Genomic DNA, 24,960 nt, shown 5'->3' with positions numbered 1-24,960 from the left:
GGTTGCTCTTCGGAGTGGATGAGAGACAAGGTGCCCATCACGGTGAGATGATGGGCACCCTCATTTGCTTGTAAAGCAATTCACAGGAGACCCGCTCATCGCTCAGCTCTCCCACTGTCCCACTTGACTAAGTCAATGTTCAAATCTGCCACTCTTTGAAGAAAAAACAAAACAAGATCCAGTTCTGTCCCTTTAAAAGCACATCTCACAATCCCGTCTTGAAAGGACTACACCATTCCTCTGCTGCACAGAAAAAAAAATACTCTGCGGTATATTAATAATTCACAGCTTACACTTGTTAATTATTAACTGTTATGGAGGCGATGGCTCATTAAACAGCTGAAAATGCAGCCCTCACCCATATTCCAAAAAGGTCAGTCTTTATAATTACATTCTTTTCTACCTGATGTTAATAATCTAAATTTCAGTAGCTAAGATACTGTAAGCTACAGTTTGAGGCTCAAAAGCACACTCTTAAAAGGAATAAAATCAGTCAAAAGCAATCTAAAAATTATTATAATACATTTTAAATATAAATAATATATTATAGTAAAATAAAATTACATTACTATAATTTATTATTTTAACTTGTATAATATGAATGCTCATTACTTATACAACAATGAAACCTGACCATAGTCTTCTATACACAACATTCTTTTAATTATGATTATTACAGTACTTTGTTTGGAAACTTTACACAGGATTGGGGGAACTAAATAAGCTCTGAGAAAAGGAGAATTTGTACACTGCAAGTATCAAATATAGTATGAATGTTGGCAAAAAACAAATAAATAACATATGCAGATCTGTGAATTACACAAGCACCAATGCAAACATTCTTCAGGGTACAAAGTTCAGGACTTAACACAAATCTCAATGTAGGTAAAGCACACGAAAATACAGCATTTGTTTTTAATCCATTTAAGCAGTGGCAGCTGTTTCTACTGAACTCCAGTTTTCTTGTAGCTTGAAAAAATATTTAATGTATGTATAAGAATAGTAGATATTCATCTGCAAAATACATTTTTTTTTCAAGGCATTCAGTATGAAATCTATTTGGAGATTCACATTCCTCTGTGACTCTGTGTTGGTGACATTCCAGTACCAAATGGTACATGATGTGCTCTGCACTGAGAAGATAGGGTTGAGCACAGCTCATCATCTTGGCCTCAAACACAAAGCAGTCCATCTAAAACAATACAGTAGAGTATCCAATGAAACTCTGCCACTGAAATTACAAGCCAAGGAGCGGAGAACTGCCTTGTCCTCTGCAGGGTGCTATGGTTTTATCGCTGTACAAAATGCCCAGGAATGTGGAGATCATCTAATGATCCTACTGGAGAATAGGCATGAGTGCTAAGGAAACACGTCAGAGGAACAGGTGTTTTGACTTGTGGCTCCTCAACATTAACCAACCCTTGCTGCTCGTGATAACCAGGGCTGCTGTAAAGATGGCTACTAATGATCTACAGACAGTGGTTCTGAACCCTGGTCCTGGACGAACACTATGTATTCTGGATTTTGCCCCAGTCAAGTTCTTCAGCACAGGCTCATTGATTTTAGTCTTCTATTTGGAACACATTTTCATGTTTGCTTTCAGGTCTGAAAAGATTCAATGGGATTTGTAATTGGGATCAACTTGGTACCCATTTCTGAGTTTCAGACCTACCCTCATTCAGATGTGCTGCCTGGAATGTAACCAACTGGGCCTCTGCAGAAGGACAAAACGCTCACTGTGGGCATCATGTACAGTGTCACGCCCACCAGCGTCAGTTCATTATTAATTGATCAATTAGTAAGAAGCTGTTTAGTCAGAAATAAGAGCAGATTTGTTAGGGAGAGGCTGTGTAAAGTTCTGTGTGCTGAAGAGTTTGGAAATAGTACCTTTAAAGTAGGGTATTTTCAATACTCATCGCTGATGACTAAACTACTTAATTGGACAAATAACATGTTTGTTTGTCCAAGAAACAAAACTGTTTCAAAATGTTTATGTTAACAATGCAAGGATGACCTAAAAAACCTGCTGGGTTTTGGTTCTCCAAGTCTAGGGTTGACAGGTTTACAGGCAATCTGTATAGTGAATTATGATGTGTGGCCTGTGAAGTCTCCACTATGCTCATCAAAGAGGGAAAAATGTATGTGGGGCATTTCAAGTGCCTATTTATCTGAATCTGATCCACAGAAAACAAAACAGAACTATCCACTTTCCGCCTTGTCGTGTATTGTTCCACACTGCTTGTTCCCCAGAAGAGTACAGAAGCATGGCCAAGTGATAAATCATGTAAAGAAAAATCATCTGGTCCTGGCTGTTGATTCAGTCCTTTCATCAGTCAGCTGCAACTAAAGGAAAGTGTGGGACAAAACACTTCCCCGTTAACTCCAAAGGCCAGATCTTCCAAGCCACTCTGGGATAAGCTTTTCTAAGAAAGCAAAAGACAAATGTATTTCTTCTACAGGATAGGCAACATCTTTTCATCAGTCGCTTGCTACTGTACTTGTACCATCCATGCCAGATTTTAATTTGAAACCTACTTCTGCAGAGAACCTTCTTTTTAACCTTTACCAAAAATTTCACGCATGGATGGTCGGGGGAGGGGGAGACTGGAATGCAGCCATTAACTTACACACCTCAGTAAGCCAACCACTGCCCATGCCGATTAATGACAACACACTCACACAGGACCTCAAGGTTAAAGACTTTCTACAAAGCTTTCCAAATCATTCAGAGCATACTCTAATTTTCCAGCTAGCATTGCGCAGTATAGTGCACATGGCTGCCACCTCTCTCCTTACAACAACCACAGGCTATGCAGACCACATACCTTAAAGGTCTCTAGCGCAGTTATCTATCCAACGCCCCTCCCTCACCTCTATTCCCCCATTAGTACAGCATTTGCCAAGGAGACAGCAACAGGAAACTTGGCTCGCATCATCTCCTGTTGCTGCTCCAGTTCCTGTGCTGGTAGTGCCAAGTGCACAATGACAGTTCAGCCCCACCACCTGTCAGTGAGGTCAAAGACAATAACACAAAAGCAGAAGAGATACCGAATGCAGCCATCTACCAAGAAGCATTACTGAGTGAGCTCTAGAAAACCACCACTACTACACTGGCCACAATTATTTCTGCTGCTATTACAGTTTCAGAATCAAGATCGATTTCGTCCCAAAGTTTCCAGTGACAAAGACTGGACCATGAGAATGACTTGAGACAGAGGTCAGTAAAGAATGTGTCACAGCTTTAAGTGCAAAAAGTACCAGCTCTCTGTCACGTTTACAGTAAGCAGCTGCCTAGATTCTGGCCCCCACTGGTAATGCAGAGACAGCTCAAGTAGGGGGCAGGGAGCAGAGCCAGATTCTAGAGGCTCATCATTCAGCTTAGATACTCCATCACGTCAACCTACAAAACACCCCAAAACAGGGCAGGGCGCTGAAGAAGACAAGCCTCAGAATGTCTGCCAACAACTCGTTTCTTTTAGATTTTCTGAGGATACAAATAAGGATCCATTCTGAACTGTAACTTGCTGGATACCCATTTTACACACAAAAACAAAAATGCAAAACCCTGCCAATGTACAAGCATTCCAAAAAATAAAACGTTCCAACCCTGAATCCCACATTCACCCCAAATTGTTCCATGTCCGCAGTATATATAGCATAACAGCCTTCAGCAGGATCATCTGCATCAGGCCCTGCAAGGCATGCAAGGCCAAGCCAACAGAGACAGATGTTTCTTCCTGTTCCATTCTGTGAATTGCGTTTTGTCACAACCATCAACAAAGCCCATTTTCAATGGGAAAGGGCTCATAAACCCTAAATGACACTACTCTTTGAAAGCAGAACAAAATACATATTAGCCTTATTAACAAAGTGCCACGCAGGGAAACAGGGGGGCATATTTCTCAAAGGGAATCGCAAATCCAAAAGGAAATGAGTTGATCCCACCTCTCATCGCACATACCCCCCCTTCGCACACTCTCCTAACTCCATCCTCTACAGTAAATCTGCCATCCTACCCCCAAATTCCCACCCCCACCCCCAGCCCTTTCTTCTCCTATAGAGAGGAGCCTCAGTTTTGCAGTTTCAGTCTCGATGAAGAGAGAGACGGAGAGAGAGTGAGTGAAGACTTCTTGCGTGTTCTGCACCCCCATCACTCCACAATCCCCAGCGACATCACTTCCGGCTTCATCTTGAAGTACTGAGTGAACCGCAGCACCGCATAGCTGGGAGGCAAAGACAGGGGGAGAAAGAGAGAAAGTCCACCTTAAGCTCCATCAGAGAAAGGGGTAACAGAATGTGAGGGTCAGGAAAATCTCCTATTTCAAAATCACTGCAGACTGACTACCCTGGTTCTCATTTCTCTCGCAACAACATGTTGACTATTTTATGGGAATTCACATGAACTTGCTCATTTGGGTTAAAATTTTGGACTACTGATTTTTTTTCTAGGAGCAATTACACGCATAAATTCGAAGAATTTTGTTTTTTTTCCCCCATTAGTTTTTGTTTTAAATCAAATCAAATCACCAATCATTTCTGCTATACCTACCACATTTGGAATGGCCAATGTCATTCATGTGCGTCTTTAATGCCTCGGCCTGCAGCTACAGACCCTGCCACCGCACACGGGGAGAAAGAGGATGTGCAGGGAGGCCCCCCTGACCATGCCTACCACAAGCCACTCCTCTTTCCAGACATCACAGCTGCCATTATAAGTGTGAGGTTAACTCAGGCGGTGCAGTGAAGTGCACCACCACCACACACTGGGTGTTTCAACTGAAAGTAAATAGCTCAAGAAGGCACAGAGCTCAGACCTCCAGCTAACAAACCCTACAACACCAGTTATTGGACTAGTGAGCATTTATAGCATACAAGTATCTATGCAAATATCTCTAACATATTGTACCACATATGAGATACCCACCACGTGGTGACAGCTTCCCTTCAACACACACAGCAAACACACACCAGCCATCAGACTAGAATCAGTCTAGTAGTGCAGAAATCCTGAACCGACTCAAACACCTATGCAATGGGAATTCTATTTCTAGACTTGCATTAGCATTTCAGTTTTGAATAAATCCTGATTCTGGGAAGTTCTCTTACCCAAGGAAGTCAAAGTCAATGGTGGAATACTTGGCCTGGATCAGAGCCCAGAACCCCCAAAAGAAATGAGATGCCTGCCAAGAGAAATGACACAGATACAGTATTAATGTCTTACACAGGACCTTGGTTTTATAGACAACAGGACAGCAGGCACCTGCCTTTCTCTGTATCTCATTCAGCAAATATATGCAGCCTCAATCATGAAAACAAGTTCACTGCCTCAAGTGACTGATATGTGATTTAAAAGATTTAAAGCAACTGGCCCACGTGAAACATCTGGTTTCAGCTGTCAACGTTTCATGCAATAATGTCTCTCCAATATGAAAAATAATGCATGCAAATATACAAAGAATACAACCTGTTGGGAACAAATTTCAACAATCAAATTCTAAATCTATTATTTCAAAGCTACCCAGCCACAGTGTGGAAGCCACTACCCTGGCTTCTTTCAAGAAATGGCTGGATGAGATCCTGGGATCAATTAACTTCTAACTACCAAATGGTGGAAAGAATGGTAGGCATAAAAAAAAAACAAATGCCCAGATAAAGCAATGTTTTTGAAGCCAGCTCCCCTGGATCCTGCATGACAGCTTTAAATCCATCTGCTGTTAGCAAAGCACAGTGCAGGACAACCTCCACCTCATTTGTAGCCTTTCTGATGTTGACTAGGGTGAGTGAATCATGTGCATCGCAGGCTATGTTAAAAGAGGCGAGGACAGTCTCTGATATCATTTTGGGCCACGATGGATTGGAATGATAAAAAACAAAAGAAATATTAAATTCTTGCCTGAATGCACTCACCAGAGCAAACTTATTTACTTGCACGTAGAGCGTCTCTATCTCCCGGCTGCTCACCTCCTCCCCCTTCTTGGTGAAGAGCTTGTAGGCCTGCAGGTAGGAGTGGAGCCACTGCAGCTGGAGCTCCCTGCTGGGATACAGCGAGTAATCCACCTCGCTCACTCCTGACACACACAGCAGCCATCAGACACCCACACAGAAACAGCACACACACACATAAGTCATCAGTTACACACAAGCACACAACAAAAACAATATAGGCAAAAACACACACAAACAGCACAAACACAGACCATCAGTTACACAAGCATCGGTTAGACAAGGAGCACCCACACACAAGCAAAACACCAAAGAAAGCATGACATAACAACACGTCAACCCATCACATACAAACACAACCCACAAACCCACAAAACAGCAAACGGACAGGCAACACAAGATATGCAAAAGGTAGAAGAGAGAGAGAAAAAAACAGTTACAACTTTTAAACAAACACGATCATGCCTCAGAAATTACAATCTACATTTAGTAGAGGCCTTTCAACTCCTTGTTGCTATTGTGTCAGACTAGAGGCCCTTGAGAAATGGAGCTCAGTCTCGCCTGACAGACAGGACAGATTCTGCCACTATCCCTGGCTGTCCCTGGGCACTCTTCCCAGAATGCACACCTGCCTCCTTCCCCTGTTGCTCCCTCAGTTAGCCTTTGCCTAGCAACCTCATACCCACTTACCTGCAAACTCATTGAAATGGTTCCCAATGTCAAAGGCCTGGTAATTGTAGCTGGCATACTCATAATCTATAAATCTGACATGCCCTGCAAGAACAAGAGAGAATACTTAGCAGTTTAAGAAATGCTTAATGGCACTTTTCCACCTTAATGTCTGACTCTACACAAAAAAAAATATTTAATCACACCTAGCAACAAAAATAATGAATCCCATTTTTGGTCACAGTTGAAAACAATGCACAATTCAATCATTACTGATAGTACTGAAATGGTTAGTGATCATCAAAAATTCTCTCTCCAACATAATTTGTTACAACAAATGTCTTTATAAATCATGTGCCTGAAACCCATTCTGCTCAGTCAGAACGCATATGGATTTACAGCCGTTATTTGAAAGTATGAACATGTTTTTAAAGGTAAGTTCACAAACAGAGTAGAGTATGTACCTTCTTTCACATTGTGGATAATGTTTTTACACAGCAAGTCGTTGTGGCAAAGCACTATGGGAGAGCCCAGCTGCGACAAATGGTCCTTCATCCAGGTCATTTCCTGCTCCAGGACTTCCTGACTAGGCACTTCCTGTTGGATTCTTCAGAAACAGTAAAAAAATAAAACATCAGGCCCCAAATAAAAATAACCTGAATTCTCAGAGTTTCACATTTTCAGCTGTTTTGGAGGCTTGTGAAAGGGCTAATTTATCTAGAGCACAACACCATTTCTTTCCGGAAACGAAAAGGAGTTAGCGACACATATCAATATATAGCATATATGAATGTATTTTTTGTACATATAAATATAAAAAGTATTTATCTGGTTGGGTGTAAACACAAATCCAATTCAAAATCAAAATATTCAAACATAACAGAATTAATGAGTTTTACAACATGCATTTTCCAGCAAACATTTCTGAACAAGCCTCTGCGTAAGGCCCTGCACGTTGCACAAGGCCAGGCTACCGGACATTGCTGTACTTGCAACTGTTGTGTTTTCTGGTCGGCCTGAATGCATGTTAGCTCAAAAGGAATGTTTGACATTTTAAGAACGGAAGAGACCTTAACGGATATGTACAGTATATACTTACTGATGTCAAACACATGCAGCAGAAATATTCATTCTGCCCCTTCTCAAAGCCTGAGTTGGTGGAAATTAGCACCCAGGAGCTCAGGATAGGAAAGGTCACAGACAAGCAGGTTATGAGCTTTCGTCATTGAGAGCATTCCAGAAGGTTACCGTGTGGCCTGACTAAGAAATACCGCAACAAGACAGGGGTCATTCCAAACGCAAGGTGGCCTGGCTGAGCCAATCAGTCCTGTCGCCTTCCCTATCCTAATGGGCTTAAAGAGCAGTAATCCCTCTAACAGCCAGACCCATGAGCACAACTCCTTCCAATAGGCAGGAGCCGCAATACATAATACAGCCACAGACTAATATGCTCTCATTCTCTGCACATGTCTGCGAAACCAATTTCCTTGCAAACACACCAGTTTATGTAAGGGAACTTGTGCAGAAAAGCAGAGCGTACCTCACAAGGAATTTCTATTCTATTTGTTTATTTCTTTTTTCCTTTTCACTTTTCAGGCAAAAGAAACACGTTTTGATTTCAAATGCAGGTACTGTGGTTGCTGGACTCTACAATTAAGCGACAGTTAGCCAACATCTTCCACGCAGCTGTGTATTAAAATTCTATGAATGGAAGCATAGAAAGACATTGGTTCTGTGTATTTAGACTGGCTGTAGTCCAGCCTGATTCTGCAATGTTACCTGGTGTTAGAGGCCTGGTCGGTGAACTCAGTGGCCACAAGGGAGAAATATTTGCGGAGCTTGATCCAGAGGTTGGGCTTGGGTATACAGCCATTATGGGCATGGATGGCATGAATTCGGGCCATCTCCCGAGCTATCAGCCTGCAGCACAGAAAGAGCCAGATGGAGAAGCACTTAATGCATCATTCTAAACACACACACAAACTAGGTTGAGAATCATTGCCCTGGTCAATGAAATCATTAAATACAATTAATTCATCTCTACTTTTACACTTGGTGAGATCTTAAAGGGTTCATCCTTTGTCTTATCTTACCACTAATTGTGCCCTAAGCCTGCGTGATAAGTGTGGGTCTCCCTGCTCCTGCTGGGATTCAGGCACACACAGCTCCATTCCCTAAACAGTGGCTAACTCTGCCACACGAGATGACCCAGAAGACCTGACACCTGCTGTGGCAGAGTTTACACTGTCCACATTTCAGAGGTGGGTGATGACACTGTGAGCTAAGGAAGTTGCAGAAGTGACGTGGTGCATCTGTACCTGCACCTTAAAATATAGAAGATGACCTACATTTAAAGCGTAATCGAATTACATATATAGTCATTTGACAAGACATCATAATATTAAGCTGGCAGGCATTTTCCTGCTGTAAGAATGCCAGGCTGTTCTGAGAAAAAAGCTGGGCAGCCTGTCTGCAGACCCGATTTTCTTAGGGGGACCTCCTGACCCAAATTTAACCAGGCAAAATTAATAACTTCAAGAATCTGGAAATCTGGAACTCAGTTAAAGGACAGCTGGTCTTTAGCCAAACTTCTTTGGTAGCAATTTGCTTCTACTAGTCAGGACAAAGTCTCCAGATATGTCACATTTCCGGAATGCTGCCCTCATCTGTGATGGCCCCTTGCATCTGTTTTTAAACAACAGGTGATGTCAATAGTATTTATTTCTTATAACATGGGAGGTAAAGTCCTAAGACAGGAAGCCCCCTCATATAAAAAATAACCTTGCTCTTTCCTGTTTTTTCCAGAATGCCCCTAAGGTGGATTCCCTGTGTGAAGCTAACAATGCACTGAACATTTCCTCTTTCAGTGTCCATTAAGGGACAAAAAATCTCAAAATTCTCCCTATGAGTTTCTACAGAAAATATAATTTTTCTATTGCTATACAGGAGGAGTATTTTCAATCCAGTATAGTCACTTCCGGAAAATCATTCGAGGTTACATTTACAATCCACGGCAATATGCCGAGTGTCTTCACCCAGAGGCACCCCAGCTCCCCGTCGACCTGTAGGGACCACCGGCTCGTCTTGTAGAGGAGTACCTGAAAAGCTTGGGGTCCCGGACATCCTGGGGCCCCAGCGCGTCTCCCTGCATGAACTCATAACACAGCCCGTTCTGGAAGGTGCAGTACAGGTGGGGGGCGCAGCCATTTGCGTGCAGCACCTGGAAGCTCTTCAGCTCATTGTCCCGGTCCACCAGAAGCTCCGTCTTGTTGCCGTACACCCGGACCAGCACCACGTCTTCGGGGCACTCCTCCACATAGCAGCCAACAAGCTTGTTGGTGATGCCATCAGTGAAGAGCTGGAGGAGGGGGCGGACACAGAGGGAGAGGGGTGGAGTCAAGCAGGAAGGGCACTTATAGACTCACTCCTACTTATCCGGGATCAATTTCTTAGGTCCAAAAAAGCACAGAGAACCTTCTCATGAAAAGCCCGGCTGAATACCACTCTACTTAATCAGTTTCAGTAATCGGGCTGTGTAAACCAACACTACTGTAAACCAACACCACCAACAACACAGGCAGAGCAGATTCTCTGACATTCAGGAAAAAGAGTTTCAATATCTTAAATAAACAAGGAAAGTTGTGCATAGACACTAGGAAGCACATTTTACCAGTTAATTAAAGGGAGAATTTATATGAATTTATAAAAAGAAAGGAACTGCAGAACAATCAGTTTAACGTCTGTCACTGGAAATATTATGGAAATGATGGAGCTAAACTAGAACACGGTGGTTGAAAGGGCAGGCCTTGATTAACTTAGGAGAATTCTTCAAACAAACAACTAGGAAAGCTTACAACACTAAACCAATTTAGATTAACAGAAGCAAATTCTCAAGTTAAAAGCCATAGGAATCTACAGTAATGTATACACATTGATAGAGACCTGATTAGGAACAGGAAACATCTCCAGGGGCATGATGCATGAACTCTAACTGTGGGCAAGTAAGCAGCAGAGTACAGCAAGTGTCTGCTTTAGGTCCATTGCTCTTCCTGATCTATATTTATTATTAGATCCTGGTATATTTACAAAATTAATGACATTTGCAAATGATATAAAAATGGTGTGTCTGTATTGACCACCCCCCCGTATTAGGGAATGGCAAAATGACATCAAGAAAATCATGGAGCGGGCAGTCATGTGACAAATTAAAGTTCGCATTTATATGTGCAAAGTAATCCACACAGGAAGTAGGACTCACGCTATCATGTGGGTGACTCTGAGCTGCAGGAAAGGGATCTGGATGTTGACTTTTCTATGTCCTCACTAATACAATGTTTGGAAGCAATAAAAAAAAGAACCAGTATGCTCAGATATATAGCAAAAAGTGTGGAAATTAAATCAAAGGAAGTTACGCTTAAGCTCTATAATGCACTAGAATATAAATACATAGCAAATGACTTTTTACACAGAGCTGTGAGTTTGTGGAACAGGTTTCCCAATCAGGTGGTCTAGGCCCAAACTCTGGCTACAGACCAGAGGAGCCCTTCTTATGTCCCTCTCCATCTTCTCCCTGTCTATTACAAAGCAGCCATAGGCTAGATCTGAAAGCATCTTTGTATTTTACTCCTAAATATGCATGTTACAGCTCTGACAGGTTTTTAAAATATATTTACTGCAGAGGCTTTAAAAAACAGTAACAATATGACTAGGCTTTAACACTTGAATTAGTATTCTTCATTTCCCCACCACTGTTACTCTATTGATCTAACTGCCACGCACAACATACTCTGAGCTGCGCCTACAGTAACATTCCTGACATTCTTTATATGGACATACTGTCCTACCAGAAGCACAAACATTACAGTGGCTGTACAGACAGCTATAAGTCCAGTAACACTGACAGTATGTATTTCAAATGAATTGTGTTTTTTAGCTATCTACAGACGTCTTTTCACTAGACAACACTATTGAAGTAATATGTAGCCACCTACCAACTCCCTCTTGGAATGTAGCTAACTTACTGAACAGACAATATATTTTCTTATTGTCCAAAAAAAAAATCTGGTCCAAACCTAACTTCAGTCATTGAACTCTGCTACTGATCATCAGCAAAACCTCCTGACAATGGCACAGTATACACCTTGACAGGAATGGCTGTCCGCATTTTAACTGAGTCATACGGTAAGATGGAACCTAAACTGAACATTCAGAAGCCAAACATCCTCCACCAGAAACCCCAGGTGCACATGACACAGCACCATCAAATCAGAGTCACAATAAGTGCTTGGAGAGTGTAAAGCACTTCCAATAACAGGGGAGTTACCCTTCACAGAAGACCCTCATACTGAGACAAATCCAGCATGACCTAAAAACAGCAAGTGCAGCATTTGGCCATCAGAACAAGTTGGTGATTGAAGATTTCAACATTAAACCTGAAACAACACTGGGAGTCTACAATGCAGACAGCATTCCTACCTTACTGCAAGGGGCTGAAACGAGTACAGTACAACATGCAGCAGACACTGACCAGATGTCAGGGCCCAGGCTTACAAAAGACAGTTCTCTTCTTCTCCCAGTCTACCAAGTCAACCACACCAGAGGAGAAAAGAACCATTTCTAAGACAAGATAGAAGAAAAACAACACTATTATCAGCTCCTCTGAGATCATGCCTCATGACCAAACTAGATGGAGAAACAATATCTGGGAAAGATCCCAGGTCCAAAGGTGTCAGAATGAGGAAGTAAACTGAGACTGCTCAGATTAGGTTCAGATGTCCCCAGAGACAAAACCCGCTTTTTCAGCCAGATAATTAATCTTCTAGATGCTTGATGGCAAAGGACAGCCAAATTAATGAACAAACAGCATATGTGTACAGATTTATATGTAAACTTATTACCGATTTACTCATTTATATAATCGGGTGCCTTTATCCTAAGTGACTTACATTTGCACGAATTCATAGAGCTGGAAAATACACTAGAGCAATTAATGCAAAGCACCTTGCTTACGGGTACAACAGGAGTGTCTCACCTGGGATATGACCCCACAGCCTCTCAGTTATGAGTCCAGAACCCTGACCATTGCTCCTCACTGCTGCCCTATGGTACATACAGTAGTAGATGTATGTGAAAATCCAGAATTAAACCCTTTCTATATAAACGGTGTCCCCGATTCCTCTGCCTTGCCGAGAATGGTTGAATTTTAATGACCAGCCATGCTCCAGTTCAGTGTGTCTTAATACTCCAGGAAACAGATGTTCCAAAGGTAATAACTTACATAAGTGCCTGCAGATCAGTAACTAATTGCATTATAATTTCTGCTGCATCCTGCAGTTTGTTATGTCTCTCTGGTCCTCTGCACTCCACAACTTTCTGGTAATCAGTTACCTGTGAACATATAATGTTTCTTTTCTATCATTCAGCCATTAACAGAAAACAGTTTAATACCCGATAAGAATCTCGGCAACCCAGAGGCTATCCCAGAAGGAGAGGCCACAGAGTAGGGAATACACCCTGTTCTGGGCTATCTATCCAGCACAGCCCACACAAGCACAAAGCAACAGCTGAGACACACATTAACCCAGCCATCACGACTTCAGGAAGTGGCAGGAAACCAGATCACCTGGCCAAGCCCACAGGGAACACAAAGAGAGCATGCAAACTCCACACAAAGGGTGCCGCAGTCCAGAATCAAACCCAAGACCCAAAAGATACTGTACAAGGCGGCAGGACTCACCTTGTATATCATGACACTGTAGCTTCATGAGACACTTTGGTTAAGGTCATACGTTTCAGTCAAATAAATAATGATAAAGATGAGGTATCGCAGCAAAGAACACCATTGAAAAGATCAGCACATAGGAAAGTGACCATTAACAGTGAGATCCCCAACTGTAATCTAGTCAACCAGTGAAGCTGGAAAAGAGAGATGCAGCACAAAGGATAACAATTCGGATAAAAGAAGAAAATTGAGTCTACCAGCCTACTATACTCTGAGTTTGAAAACAGAGAGTAAACACAAAGACTGATAGTCAATGAACAAGATGCCCAAAACGATATACTGCAAGACCAACGAGTTTTTACTTCATTAAAATCATACGAGTACTGTCCTACTGTCTCAGTTTGTGCTTGTAATGGACTTTGTTCTTCAGGGTTTTTAATCACAATATCCCGGCCAAGCTTTCTGAGTCTCTTACAACATAAGGCTTACACTGAGTCACCCCAACTATAAAACGACGTGGTCTACACGACTAGTCAAATAAATTTCCCAGGGGGCAACAGTTTAGTCGGCCTCTCCAGACTTGTGTCATTAGAGCGCAATGAGGCTCCAGTACTATGGATGGTCAAAGTCATTCTGTCGGTAAGATACAGCGCACCGTCCACAGTGAGTCATGACTGGAGCTCTCAGTCACCAAGGCAACCAGCACACCATCACTGCAATCCAAAGATCACAGACCACCATTTCATTCATATGGTCAGGTGGATTTCTTACGGAGATTTTAGAGTTGACCTCGTATTGCGAACTGTGTGCGTGTTTTTGTTTAGTTGCATTGTTTTGTTAATATTTTTAAGTAGGCCGAAGACATTCAAAGAAAACATATTTCGTTTTTAATACGCGTGTTCATAATATGTGTAACTAAGTGTTAATTTGTGTGAAAAATCGAAATAATTAGAAATTAGTTTCAGCAGCAAGATTGTTCTACTCCCTAACGTCTACAGAAATGCACTGAAACGTTGGAGTAAAACCGAGTAACTACTATACTTTACAGAAACGTTAAACAAAAACTGTCCTGATCGTTTCAGCTAAATTGCTAAATAAATTAAATATGTAAAGAAAGAAACGTCCCAGGACCACAGCAAGAAACCGTTGTTTTAACAGTTAAAAACATAGGGGAACTCCAGACGTTTAACGCGATTTTAAAGGAAACAATTCGCTCTTTGAAAGACACCAGTCAGCACGGTACGCCTGGAAACGATTAAAAGAGTTGAATATCTACCGTGAATAACCACAACGTGGCTTTGATTGTTGTGGCGAGGCTAGGCGGACTCCAGATTGGGAGAAGAGGGGTCTGGCCCTTTAAGAGCGGCTGTCACTTTCAGTTGTGGCTGCTCAGTGCTCGGCCCCGGGCTGTGGCTAGTTTGCAGGTGCGACACTAAACTTGGTCTGGCGACTGAGTACACGCATCCGTCACTGTTTAACAATACAGTAATCTGTGAAACGGATAAAGGCCTGTCGCAAAAGCATATTTAATGAACACACAAAACCCAGCAACTGCACCTGATAATGCATGAATATGTTTAATTTACAAATTAAAACAGAATTATCGCCATCAGGGCCGTATTCAAATAAAATACAAATCAACTCCTGGATTGTGAAACACGCTCTTAGCTAAAAGAAATAGCTTTGGATCTCCAATACGTTGCATCCTTTCCTTGTAGCATTTACATTTTATTTGTAAACGGTGTTATCTTCACTGAAATGACGAGTAATCCGTTAAATATGGACAACAACTGACTTGCAGTTGATGACGAGGTGTCTGAAGACAGACGTTGTTTAGTTCGTGACATTGCTGTTTTTAGGCAAAAGAGGAGGGAAATGGCACCTTTTAAATAAAAAAAAGAATGCTCTCGGTTTCCTGGAGCGGCATTAATATTGTGTTGGAAAAGAAAGAAAACCGAGAAGGCTCTGTCGGATTAAAGGGAGACCGTGTTTAGGATGTGAACCTCCTACTCACCTTCGTCCTTACGCGATCGATGTCCCAAGCCGGTCGCAGCTCTTGTATCAATTTCAGTGCGCCAGCTGTTACGTCGTGCTCGTCCACACAAATGGGCACTTTCCTTATCACCGGCGAGCCGACCGGCACGTGTATCTCCGTCTCCATTTTGGCTACCTTTTACCCTTTTTTGTTGCCAAATTTGGTGTCAGCCGTGTGACAAGCAAAGTCAGACCGTGAGGCCGGATTGCCGCTAGTTGGTGGGGGGGCAGAGATTCAGAAGAGGAAAGGGTGCTCTCTGCAGCGATAACCCACACGGCGCCTTGATAGCGCAACCAAAATGATGCTGTTTTACAGAGGATGGTGCCGATGTGCGTGTTTGCGCGGTACCACTCTAGAAGCAGCCGGTAATGGCAATTCTGACGCCGCCCTCGCCGACAATCACCCGATCGTGGAGACTCGGTGCGGCTCGACAGCAGCCCGGCAAGCCCACGGTCACGGGAGGCGACAGGAGCCAGCGACAAGCAAAGGGTAGACGCCCACTCTGAATATTCAAACCCGACCAGTCGGATCCAAGCCCGGCGGTGCGGTGACGCAGAGGGGTAGGAGGAGGAGGGCGGCCCGGCTACGAAAATGAAAATACGCGTCTCAGAAGAATCGCTGTCTCCCACTGGCGGGAGGAAGACCGAAGTAAACATTGACTTAACCGTATAAGAACAGAACAGCAATGTGAAAAAAACGCGCACCTCGTGCTTGACAGGAGAATAAAGAAACCATCCCCAATTTTAATGAGGCTAATATGGTGCGATTGGCAAGACTAATTCCCGGGTTTATGTTACAGTCGCCTTCGGATCCGAAAGGGGAGTTTCTTCGGGATTCTCCGGATTTTCTCGGGCGTTTCCGAGCTAGTGTGTGATTCCCAGTTTGCTGTACTACCTGTGATTGTTGGCAAACTGAAATGCGCGATCCCCACAAATGTTGGGGATGACTAACGTAATATGCACGTTATGAGGGAGTAATTAACAGAAAGCAGAAGCATTCGAAAAATCTCTCCTAGCGTGAATCCCGCATCAGCAGGGTCCAGCAGGGTCCGGTTGAACCAAATCTTTGAGCTGACGTTGCCTTTTAACTGCGACCGAGAAATACTCCAACCGGCGCGTCGCTCCATCGGAGTGGGAGGGGGAGAACAAAGTAATGTAGCCAATTCATAGAGGGGGATTATCAGGAGGCACGGGAAATTTGGCCAGGATGCCGGGACTACACCCCTACTCTTTTCGAGAAACTCCCTGGGATTTTTAATGACCACAGAGAGTCAGGACCTCGCTTTTACGTCTCATCCGAAGGACGGCACAGTGTCCCCGTCACTAGGCATTAGGACCCACAGAGACCGCAGGGTGAGCGCCCCCTGCTGGCCCCACTAACACCTCTTCCAGCAGCAACCTTAGAGTTTCCCATCCAGGTACTGACCAGGCTCACACCTGCTTAGCTTCAGTGGGTTGCCAGTTGTGAGTTGCGGGGTGATATGGCTGCTGGCCACTATTGAGGACAACTATTTTAACTGACAAAAGATCAAGAGTTTTAAACACGAGCTCATGGTAGTTAAAAAATCTTCGTCTTCATACTGATAGATCAAAGCCTTAAATGAGAGCGCTGTTGTCTTCCTTTGTACCTTGCATTGCCAGGTGTAACTGTTTCTCCCTTTAATTAACCATAGTAGCTCGCTGTACGTCCCCTAGTAACATCACAGCACACACATAACACAAGATACTGCAACACGAGACCAAGTCATTTTACTGGCACGGGACAAACCACAATATTTGTATATGTCATAAACGTGTCTCCACTAGGGGTCAGTAAAGAGCTTATATTGTGTGACCTGTCTTAGGCACTACATAGAGAGGCTCGCAAATCCCCAGATCCGAGGAAGCTGATATAAACGTATTGTGTGTACACGCTGTAGTTTTTCTAAAAAAATATATTGCATGACTACGCTTTAGCCTGCGCGTACACTTTCAGGCGCTACGGAAAGCGCGACCTGTCGGCAGGTGGCCGCTGTTCCTCGGTGCTAGAAGAAAACGAGCGTGACGGATTATAGGAAACGGCCCTTACATCGTCTGAAGAGGAATTTAGTTCAGGTGGGTAGCTGCGTCAACATGCGTAGGCTGCAAAGGAACAAGCAATGGGTTTATTCCATGCTGAAAAAAAGAAGAAAGAAAACAACGTTTCGGCCGTGGAGCCTTCTTCAGGTGTGTGAAGACACCTGAAGAAGGCTCCACGGCCGAAACGTTGTGTTTTCTTTCTTCTTTTTTTCAGCATGGAATAAACCTATTACTTGTTCCTGAAAAGGAATTTGACGAACTGGAAGAAAGTTATGACTCTTAAAAACACGAGAGGGACATCGCCAGTCATCGGCTGATACGACGAATCGCATTCTAAAACAGACTTTTTCATGTAACTCTCGGGACCACTGACTATTTTAGACAGGGCCAGCCCGTGTTTTGGGTGACCAAGGCAAGATCTTGGAGTGGATTCGCTCCAGATCACAATTTACGCAGACACTACTATTATTAGCCCCCACCCCAACCTTATTTGACAATTTATAACAATTAAATAAATTAATTATATAACTAGAAAACATTTATTAACCTGCTTTGAAGGACACGTTATAAATAACTTACAACCAATAACAAGAAGTAGACATTTTACAAAGATGACATTTTAACATCGAAAGCAATAACGTGAAGCGTGAATCTGTTAACTTGTAATAAAACACCTCAAGCAGTCTGCGTGTCAGGCTAGAAAATGTGGCTTGTGTATCGTTCGCTAGTTACATGAATCTGACAGACTCAAAACCGAATGAAATACAAGCGCATTATTCCAATAGTGATTTGATTTGGCGTCCCTCTGTTTTGAGATCGCTAATCCTGCTCATCTTTTCTGCGTTTCCTTTCCTCAGTGCCCGATAGGTACAGTACAGTACGTCCTTTTAGAGGACAATTTGCGTTTACCGGTTGCAGCTACTGCGCATGATTTTAATTTTAAACCATTACAACGTAGTTTGCGCCGCAAGTAAAAGTTCACTACGTGTTCGATGATTAATAAAATTGATCTGAAAGTGATCATCACACCATTTACTGCTTTCTGGTATTGTCATCTTACTGCGAAGATGGGAGTCATTTACTAAATTGGCAGTGAAATAAACTACTACACTAACCTTCGCAAGTAATATTATCATTTATAACAAACCTTAACAGTATACATTAGCACATCAGCAACAGAAAGCGCCACTGGAGGGAATTTTTGTTCACATTTGTGAGCAAGTCGATAAAAACAAATCTGTTGTGTTGCACATTGAGGGGGCCCCCTGGTGGCCTCGGGGCCCCAGGCAGTGGCCTAGTTCGCCTAAGCCAAGGGACAGCTCTGAATGTACGGTCTAGTAGAGGTAGAGGCATCTATTGCAACAGTGCTGGTAATTTCTGCACAACATCAGTCTAGGATAATCAAGAGCTAAATGTAGAGGATGGTGTTCCTGTGGAGCCATCTTCTACATTTCTGGACACAATCATGCACTCTGCCGGCGCTGTACTGTATACCTGATGTCTGCACCCTCTTGGATCCTAATGCACCACTGTGTTTGAACTCGGCCGGCAGATCCGTTGTCATGACCTGAAGTATCACCTTTCACTCGACAGGCTCCGCTGATAGATAAATACCTGCAGGGAGATCAAAGACAATTACACCCTTCAGACGGAAATAAGAGTTATTAATGTTGGGGTGGGGCGGATTACGGAAAAGTCCTTACCATTTAAGGGGAGATGTGCTAAAAGCTGTGAGTTTGCATTGTGTGTTTTTCTTCATCAGATTCATGAGAAAGACTGTGCTCAGGCATGCCCTAGGCTTGTGCTGCTGAAAATTATAACTGTGGCAGGATGCATGTTCTCTGTTTATAGTTCAACATAATTACGGTATTTACATGATACATTATTTGGCATGTGGTAGGCGTGTGATGGCTACAGGGTTTCTTTCAATTTTTAATTAGATTTAAAGTAGGATAGACTAGTTCCTCGGATCAGAACTGCCTTTAAACCTGTTCTCAAATGTAAATCTAATTTAGAAAAAAAAGTCAATGCCTGTTTTCTGTCGAACCTTAAAAACCGAAACCTAGACTGCAGACGGGTTTTTGTTTTTTCGAAATGAAAGCCTCCAGTAAGCTTGTCTCTAACTTCTAAGTACAAGGTCAAAGTATCTCTCGGCTTCAAGTGAAGCCCAGTGTTGTGGAGAGGAAATTGCTTCTCTAGGCAAGGTCAAAGGTCATTAGTTTGCTCAGTCACTGGCTCCAACTTCAAGGGGAGCAACTTTCACTAAACAGACAGGTGCCCCTGAGGGCCCCTAGGGTATGCAGTGCTAATGCCCATGGGAATGCCCGGCTGGAATGTGCTGTGCCTGCTGGCAAACAGTGGGGTTCAACCCTGCATCAGAGCTGTGCTTGTTTAGATGGTTCGTGATTGGCTCTGGGGTCCTGATGAGTCATAGCCCGGCTCCCCCTGTGCCCACTGCCCTGACATCTCTGCCCATTTTTCTTTTTCTAATCTTTCTCATCCTCCATCCTTCTCTCTTACACTTTCTCACTTCTTTTCTGTTGTCTGTGATCTCCTTTCTTTTATTCTCTTCTTTAGTTCTTTAGTTGTGTACTTTCTCATTTTTGGTTCCTCTGGATTTTGCTGTTTTTTTCTTTTGTCCATTCTCTAACTTGTCTCATCTCTCTCTTCTTTCCCTCCCTTCAGCTCGCTGGTTACTGATGTAACAGCATCTTTAAGCTCATCAAGAACTGCTACTTCAAAGGGACCATAAAAACCCACAGAACTGCCCACCCCGCACTCTCTACGATACACTACACTCACAATGGGGCAACTGGTTTCTTTTTATTTCTAAAACAGATAAACAAATCAACCCAGGGCTAAAACATGCCATAAAACACAGAAGAACAGGGGCCAGATAGGATTATAAGATATCAGAAACCAGAAGATGCAACAACTAAGCAGAAAAATATTGACCATGGCCATGAAAATGTAAAATATGAGAAAGGGTGCACACACAATACCAAGCATAAAACACAGCAGGCACAAACACTGCAGCACCTACTAAAGCCGGAGTTTGGCCTCATGGAAACGGCTTTCTATATTACAAACAGCAGTAGCTGTAACTGATACAATCTGTGACTAAATCTGAGTGTTCTCTAGCATAGCTTGGAGACCCATGATGGTGAATGACCTGACCAAGAGGCATCATGTGAATACTGGATGGTAAACACAGACTCTGTGCTGTTCATGTGATGCTCGTACCACAGGAACAGAATTTTGCTGTCGGCGCATTGGACACTTCTAGTTGTTTTCAGAGGGCTGTCTCTAAAACAGCAGGGCTCTGTTGTGACTGTGCAAACAATGTGTGTGAGGGGAGGCAGCACACAGAGCATGAAGCATGAGAATGCCGTGTCCGCGTGTGTGAGTGTGTGTGTGTGTGGGGGGGGGGGGTGCACACAAGCTGCGGGCTTCCGCTTCCCTGCAGGAGTTTATTTAACCAGTTTCTAACCAAACAACCAAATACAATACTCCCTGTGTGCGGACCTGGACTTACTTTAATCTGTGCAAACACATCATGTAACGCCCTACACAGCCATGAGCCCTGATCACAAATTGGGTATCTGGTGGCTGGTAGCTCTCACTCCAAAGGAATGAGCGCTGTCTTGCCTTCAGCAATCCATGATGCCCAGACCTGCACCGACAGCCACAGCTCAGGGATTACTGGTGAATTCCTGCGGAAAACCGTGGGGAATCTCGCGGCAAGCCACACACAGCTACCACTGTAATACAGGCTAACACTGTTTTGACAATGTCGCCACCAGTCCTATCATTGAGGAAGAGGCGCAGGGAAGCGAGGTGGCCATTAAGGGCTGGCGTTCCCGAGAAGACGCTGAGCTGTCTTGTGTGGATGTGTACCCCGCTGATGTAATGCGCCAAAGCCTGTGAAAACAAGTCTTGCTGTCAGATCCTTCCTCTCCAGACTGGCACTCTCCCTATTGTTCTGGGAGCTGGAATGTTGTTGTAAGACCCGCTGTCTGTCAAGCAGGGTGGATCTCCAGGCTCGGCATTCCTCTAATAACCCAACGGTGAGGAAATGTGTGCACATCATCAAACTCATTATTGAGACAGATGCAGTCAGACAAACAGAGACAAACAAAGAAAAAGAGGGGGAATCTTTTGCAAGAAAAAGTCTGTCTTAAATCACTTAGAAAAACAGCACAACATCATTTCATTTTATGCAGAAGTTCTGACATTTCTGACACTCGGCTATTTAATATTATTATTCTGGATTTGGGTCCATCTTTTAATACCATTCTTTGTGATATCCAACTGCATTGCGTGAAAATAAAAATGCTGTCGTGCCCTCCATTGATTCAGCTTCTATTCGGCTGTTGGAAATCTGGTGTTGTCCCATGTACTTAAGAAGGTTCATGATGGTTTGTGCTGGTGCACACAGACAAGACCAAACATATGAACACCACAGAGTCTGTGTTTACCATACAGTATTCACACGTTGCCTCTTGGTCAGGTCATTCACCATCATGGGTCTCCAAGCTATGCTAGAGAACACTCAGATTTATTCACAGATTATATCAGTTACAGCTACTACCGTTTGTAATACAGATACAATGAAACTTTCTCAAATACTGAAATCAATAGATTTGTGAGAGTGGCATCACTGTGGGGACCAGTTCCGCAGAGAGAACCCTGTGTAAACTGTCAGGGGGGGTGGAGGAAGAAGGAGAGATGCAGCTGCTGCTAGCTGCCAGCCGGAGAGAAGCCCACAGAGCAGAGCTCATTCTGCTGCACTTGTCCTGTAAATCAAGACCCATTGTCCCGGGACAGGCAGGGGTTAAGCTGGAGCAGGGAGCGCAGGGCAGATTTATGGAGATGAGAGGGTGTGGACAGGCATGTGCAGAGCAGGGTGAATAGCTGGGCCTGCTCCAGACCTGTGGCAGTGGAGATCAAACAGCCCACTCTGGAACAGGGGAGGGAGAGGGAAGGAGAGAGTTCTGGGGTCCATGCCTGCAGAGCTGGAGAGAGAGCCACACTCATTCAGGCACCCACATGCCCCCTCCCCCAACCTTGGTACAATAGCAATTAACAGACTGGTTCTGAGGCTGGTAGATGCCGGTTCAACTGGGAATATGTGCAGCCTGGTTCAGTCTCCCTTCTGTCCTGAGGCATGCTGGGCACTTTGCAGGTATAGGGGAAGCCAGTCTTGTTGTGTTGTCAAGTTCCTTCACTGCGGCCATTGAAAGAACCTTTAAAAAATGCTCTTCATTCTACAAATGAAGTGATTCAGTTTTCCCAGCCACGCCCTACTGCCCTGCTTGTGTGGATCAGTGTCTCTCTCTAACCATATAGCTGCTGTAGTGCCCTGCTGTGCATCCTCTGATTGGAAGTCATAATGTCCTGAAAGTCCCACTGATAGCGGCCTTCAGCTGTCATGTTGCACAAATATGATCACAGCTAATGCACCATCTACCTCCAGGGCATTTTGTCCGGATCAGATTGCTGCCATTACCAGACCTTAAGCAAAGACTGAACTCCAGTCATTCTCTTCCCCACTGAGCTTCTAACCCACCCCACACAGAAACGAACAACCAGCTTGCAGCTGCTTTTTTAGAAACTTTTTTCAGTCTTTAAGGATGCAAGACAAGACAAGTGGTTTAAAATAAACTATCACAGGTTGAGTTACACACAAACGATATAAAATGCAACAATACCCATATCTGCTGATCTTTCAAATACTGTGCACTTCATTCAGAAATACTGCACCGGCTTGATGTACATTGAATATAACTGCGGGTTTTCATGTATTATAAAGACTCTGGTAACTATGGACGGTAACTAAGGGAGGAAGAGGAAAACAGAAAAATAATGTCTTCTTTTGTCAAAGGGAGTTGTGCTGTCCTATAAGGCTGATGCTTTTTGCTCCAGTGGCAATAAGCCTGCGATGATCATGTCCATGGCTTTATTGTCTTCCACTGGTCATCTGTAATGGGATCTTCAGTAAACCTCACTGCACTCCTTCACGCATCTGTCATGCTGGGCTCTGCTCTATTACAACCTGAGTGCTCCAGACAATTGGAATATTATATAGTGTAGTTTGAATAGATTGTGCACTTATTGTATATCGACACATGAGCGGAGGACACATAGATCTCCATCATCTCAGATATAGCAACTGAAAGAAACTGAGCAAGGAGTATTAAAATGGAGCTTCTTCACACTTTAGAATCTCACACACAGACTCCAAAGAAAAGCCCCGCAACTCATGAACAATTTCCGGATGGTTTTATGGCCTTGAACTGAGTGCTTCGGCTCTTTGATGCCAGTCTGGCAACAGAGTGCTGACTTTGTTCTCCAATAATAAGCAAGGGTACAGATTGCACCGCGGAGCGAGGACCTTGGCCTGGAGAACGGAGCAGTGAAGGGGGCTGGGGAGCGGAGAGCTGGGGGACAAAGTCTCAGACTTGGGAATAGCTTCACTGAGCAGCTGACACTGACCAGTTCTTGTCTAGAGGTGAGAGGTCACCACAAGACCTAGTGTAGGAAGAAAAACACAGCAGCTGCAGGCATCCAGTTCGGTGCAGTAAATTTAGCCAGGCCTTTGTGCTTCAAGGGATGAAGAGCCCAGCAGAGACATATGGTACGGACACCACACACAGCCTTCCAAGACTGCCCGGGCTGTTACTTGGTCTCCATAAAAACAAAATGCGTTCCTGCCCCCCAACCATCACACCATCCGCCACCCCCTTCATGTTTATCTAAAGCTTTTCATTTTAAAACAGTCCTTTTCAGGTTGATTAAATGCGCTTTCAGAAGGCAAAAGGACACAGGGCATGTAAAGGCACTGCACCGCGTTGCTGCACGGCCCCAAATGCTGTCCAGATTCAAAGAGATACAAAAGCTTTTAGACTTGCTTAATCTCTCATTCAGTACTGGTTTCCGTATTGCATGACAGTGCACAGGTATTTTTCTTTTAAACCCACCAAAGGAACACAAAACAATTGCCTTTGCTGTTTTAACTTTAAATCCTGAAAGAGGAAATATTTCAGAGTCTGGAAATGTTCATTTTACAAAAGGAACATTTCTAAACAAAATGAAGAACAGAGAAGATGGAATGCAGGGTGTAAAGCATCACAAAATGCCTACCCACTCCATGTAAAGTGCGAAAGACTTTTCAAAGAAAAAAAGAACATAAAAATGCCAATTACTATATTTAATATAAAAGATGTACACGTACAGTATTTTCAAGCATACTGAACATTAAAGGTACTGACCGTTGCAGACACTAAGAAATAGCTTGTTAAACCTTATACCCACTTGATGCACAGGAAAAATCTCAAATACCTTTCATAAAATGGAAAAGCAAGCTTTTGCATTTCTATAGGAGAGGTTAACAGTGTTGTCAAGCAAGTACGTTTGGAGTGCCATCATGGTTATTGCAAAAGTAATATTTAACTGTACAAGTGTGTGAGAGATTATGTGTCTCCCCATTCGCAAGTGTCTCGGTCTGCGTGTACCGTACATAAAGTATATGTTTC

The 24,960-nt window shown here is 43.5% G+C and overlaps 1 protein-coding gene across 1 annotated transcript; it reads right to left on the bottom strand.

The window, feature by feature from the left end:
* Positions 1 to 1,639: 1,639 nt before the first annotated feature.
* etnk2 (ethanolamine kinase 2) lies at positions 1,640 to 16,305 on the bottom strand. Its single transcript, XM_088640365.1, has 8 exons — positions 15,348 to 16,305; positions 9,711 to 9,970; positions 8,392 to 8,532; positions 7,077 to 7,219; positions 6,634 to 6,717; positions 5,908 to 6,068; positions 5,107 to 5,180; positions 1,640 to 4,223 (listed from the first exon to the last, which is right to left on the bottom strand). The coding sequence occupies exons 1-8, from the start codon at positions 15,492 to 15,494 to the stop codon at positions 4,151 to 4,153; spliced, it is 1,083 nt and encodes a 360-aa protein (XP_088496491.1). The 5' UTR covers positions 15,495 to 16,305; the 3' UTR covers positions 1,640 to 4,150.
* Between the last annotated feature and the right edge of the window lie 8,655 nt (positions 16,306 to 24,960).

Source organism: Lepisosteus platostomus, chromosome 7 (assembly GCF_059453375.1).
Source record: "Lepisosteus platostomus isolate fLepPlt1 chromosome 7, fLepPlt1.hap1, whole genome shotgun sequence".
Classification (NCBI taxonomy): Eukaryota; Metazoa; Chordata; class Actinopteri; order Semionotiformes; family Lepisosteidae; genus Lepisosteus; species Lepisosteus platostomus.
Note: the sequence above shows the minus strand (reverse complement) of the source record. Positions and strands in the feature narration are given on the sequence as shown.

Coding starts and splice junctions, on each gene's coding strand:
- etnk2 (XM_088640365.1), bottom strand. CDS start 15,494: ATGGAGACGGAGATACACGTGCCGGTCGGCTCGCCGGTGATAAGGAAA. Junction 8,533..9,710: donor CGGGACCCCAAGCTTTTCAG/GTACTCCTCTAC, acceptor TCTGTGCTGCAG/GCTGATAGCTCGGGAGATGG. Junction 7,220..8,391: donor GACCAGGCCTCTAACACCAG/GTAACATTGCAG, acceptor CTGTTTCTGAAG/AATCCAACAGGAAGTGCCTA.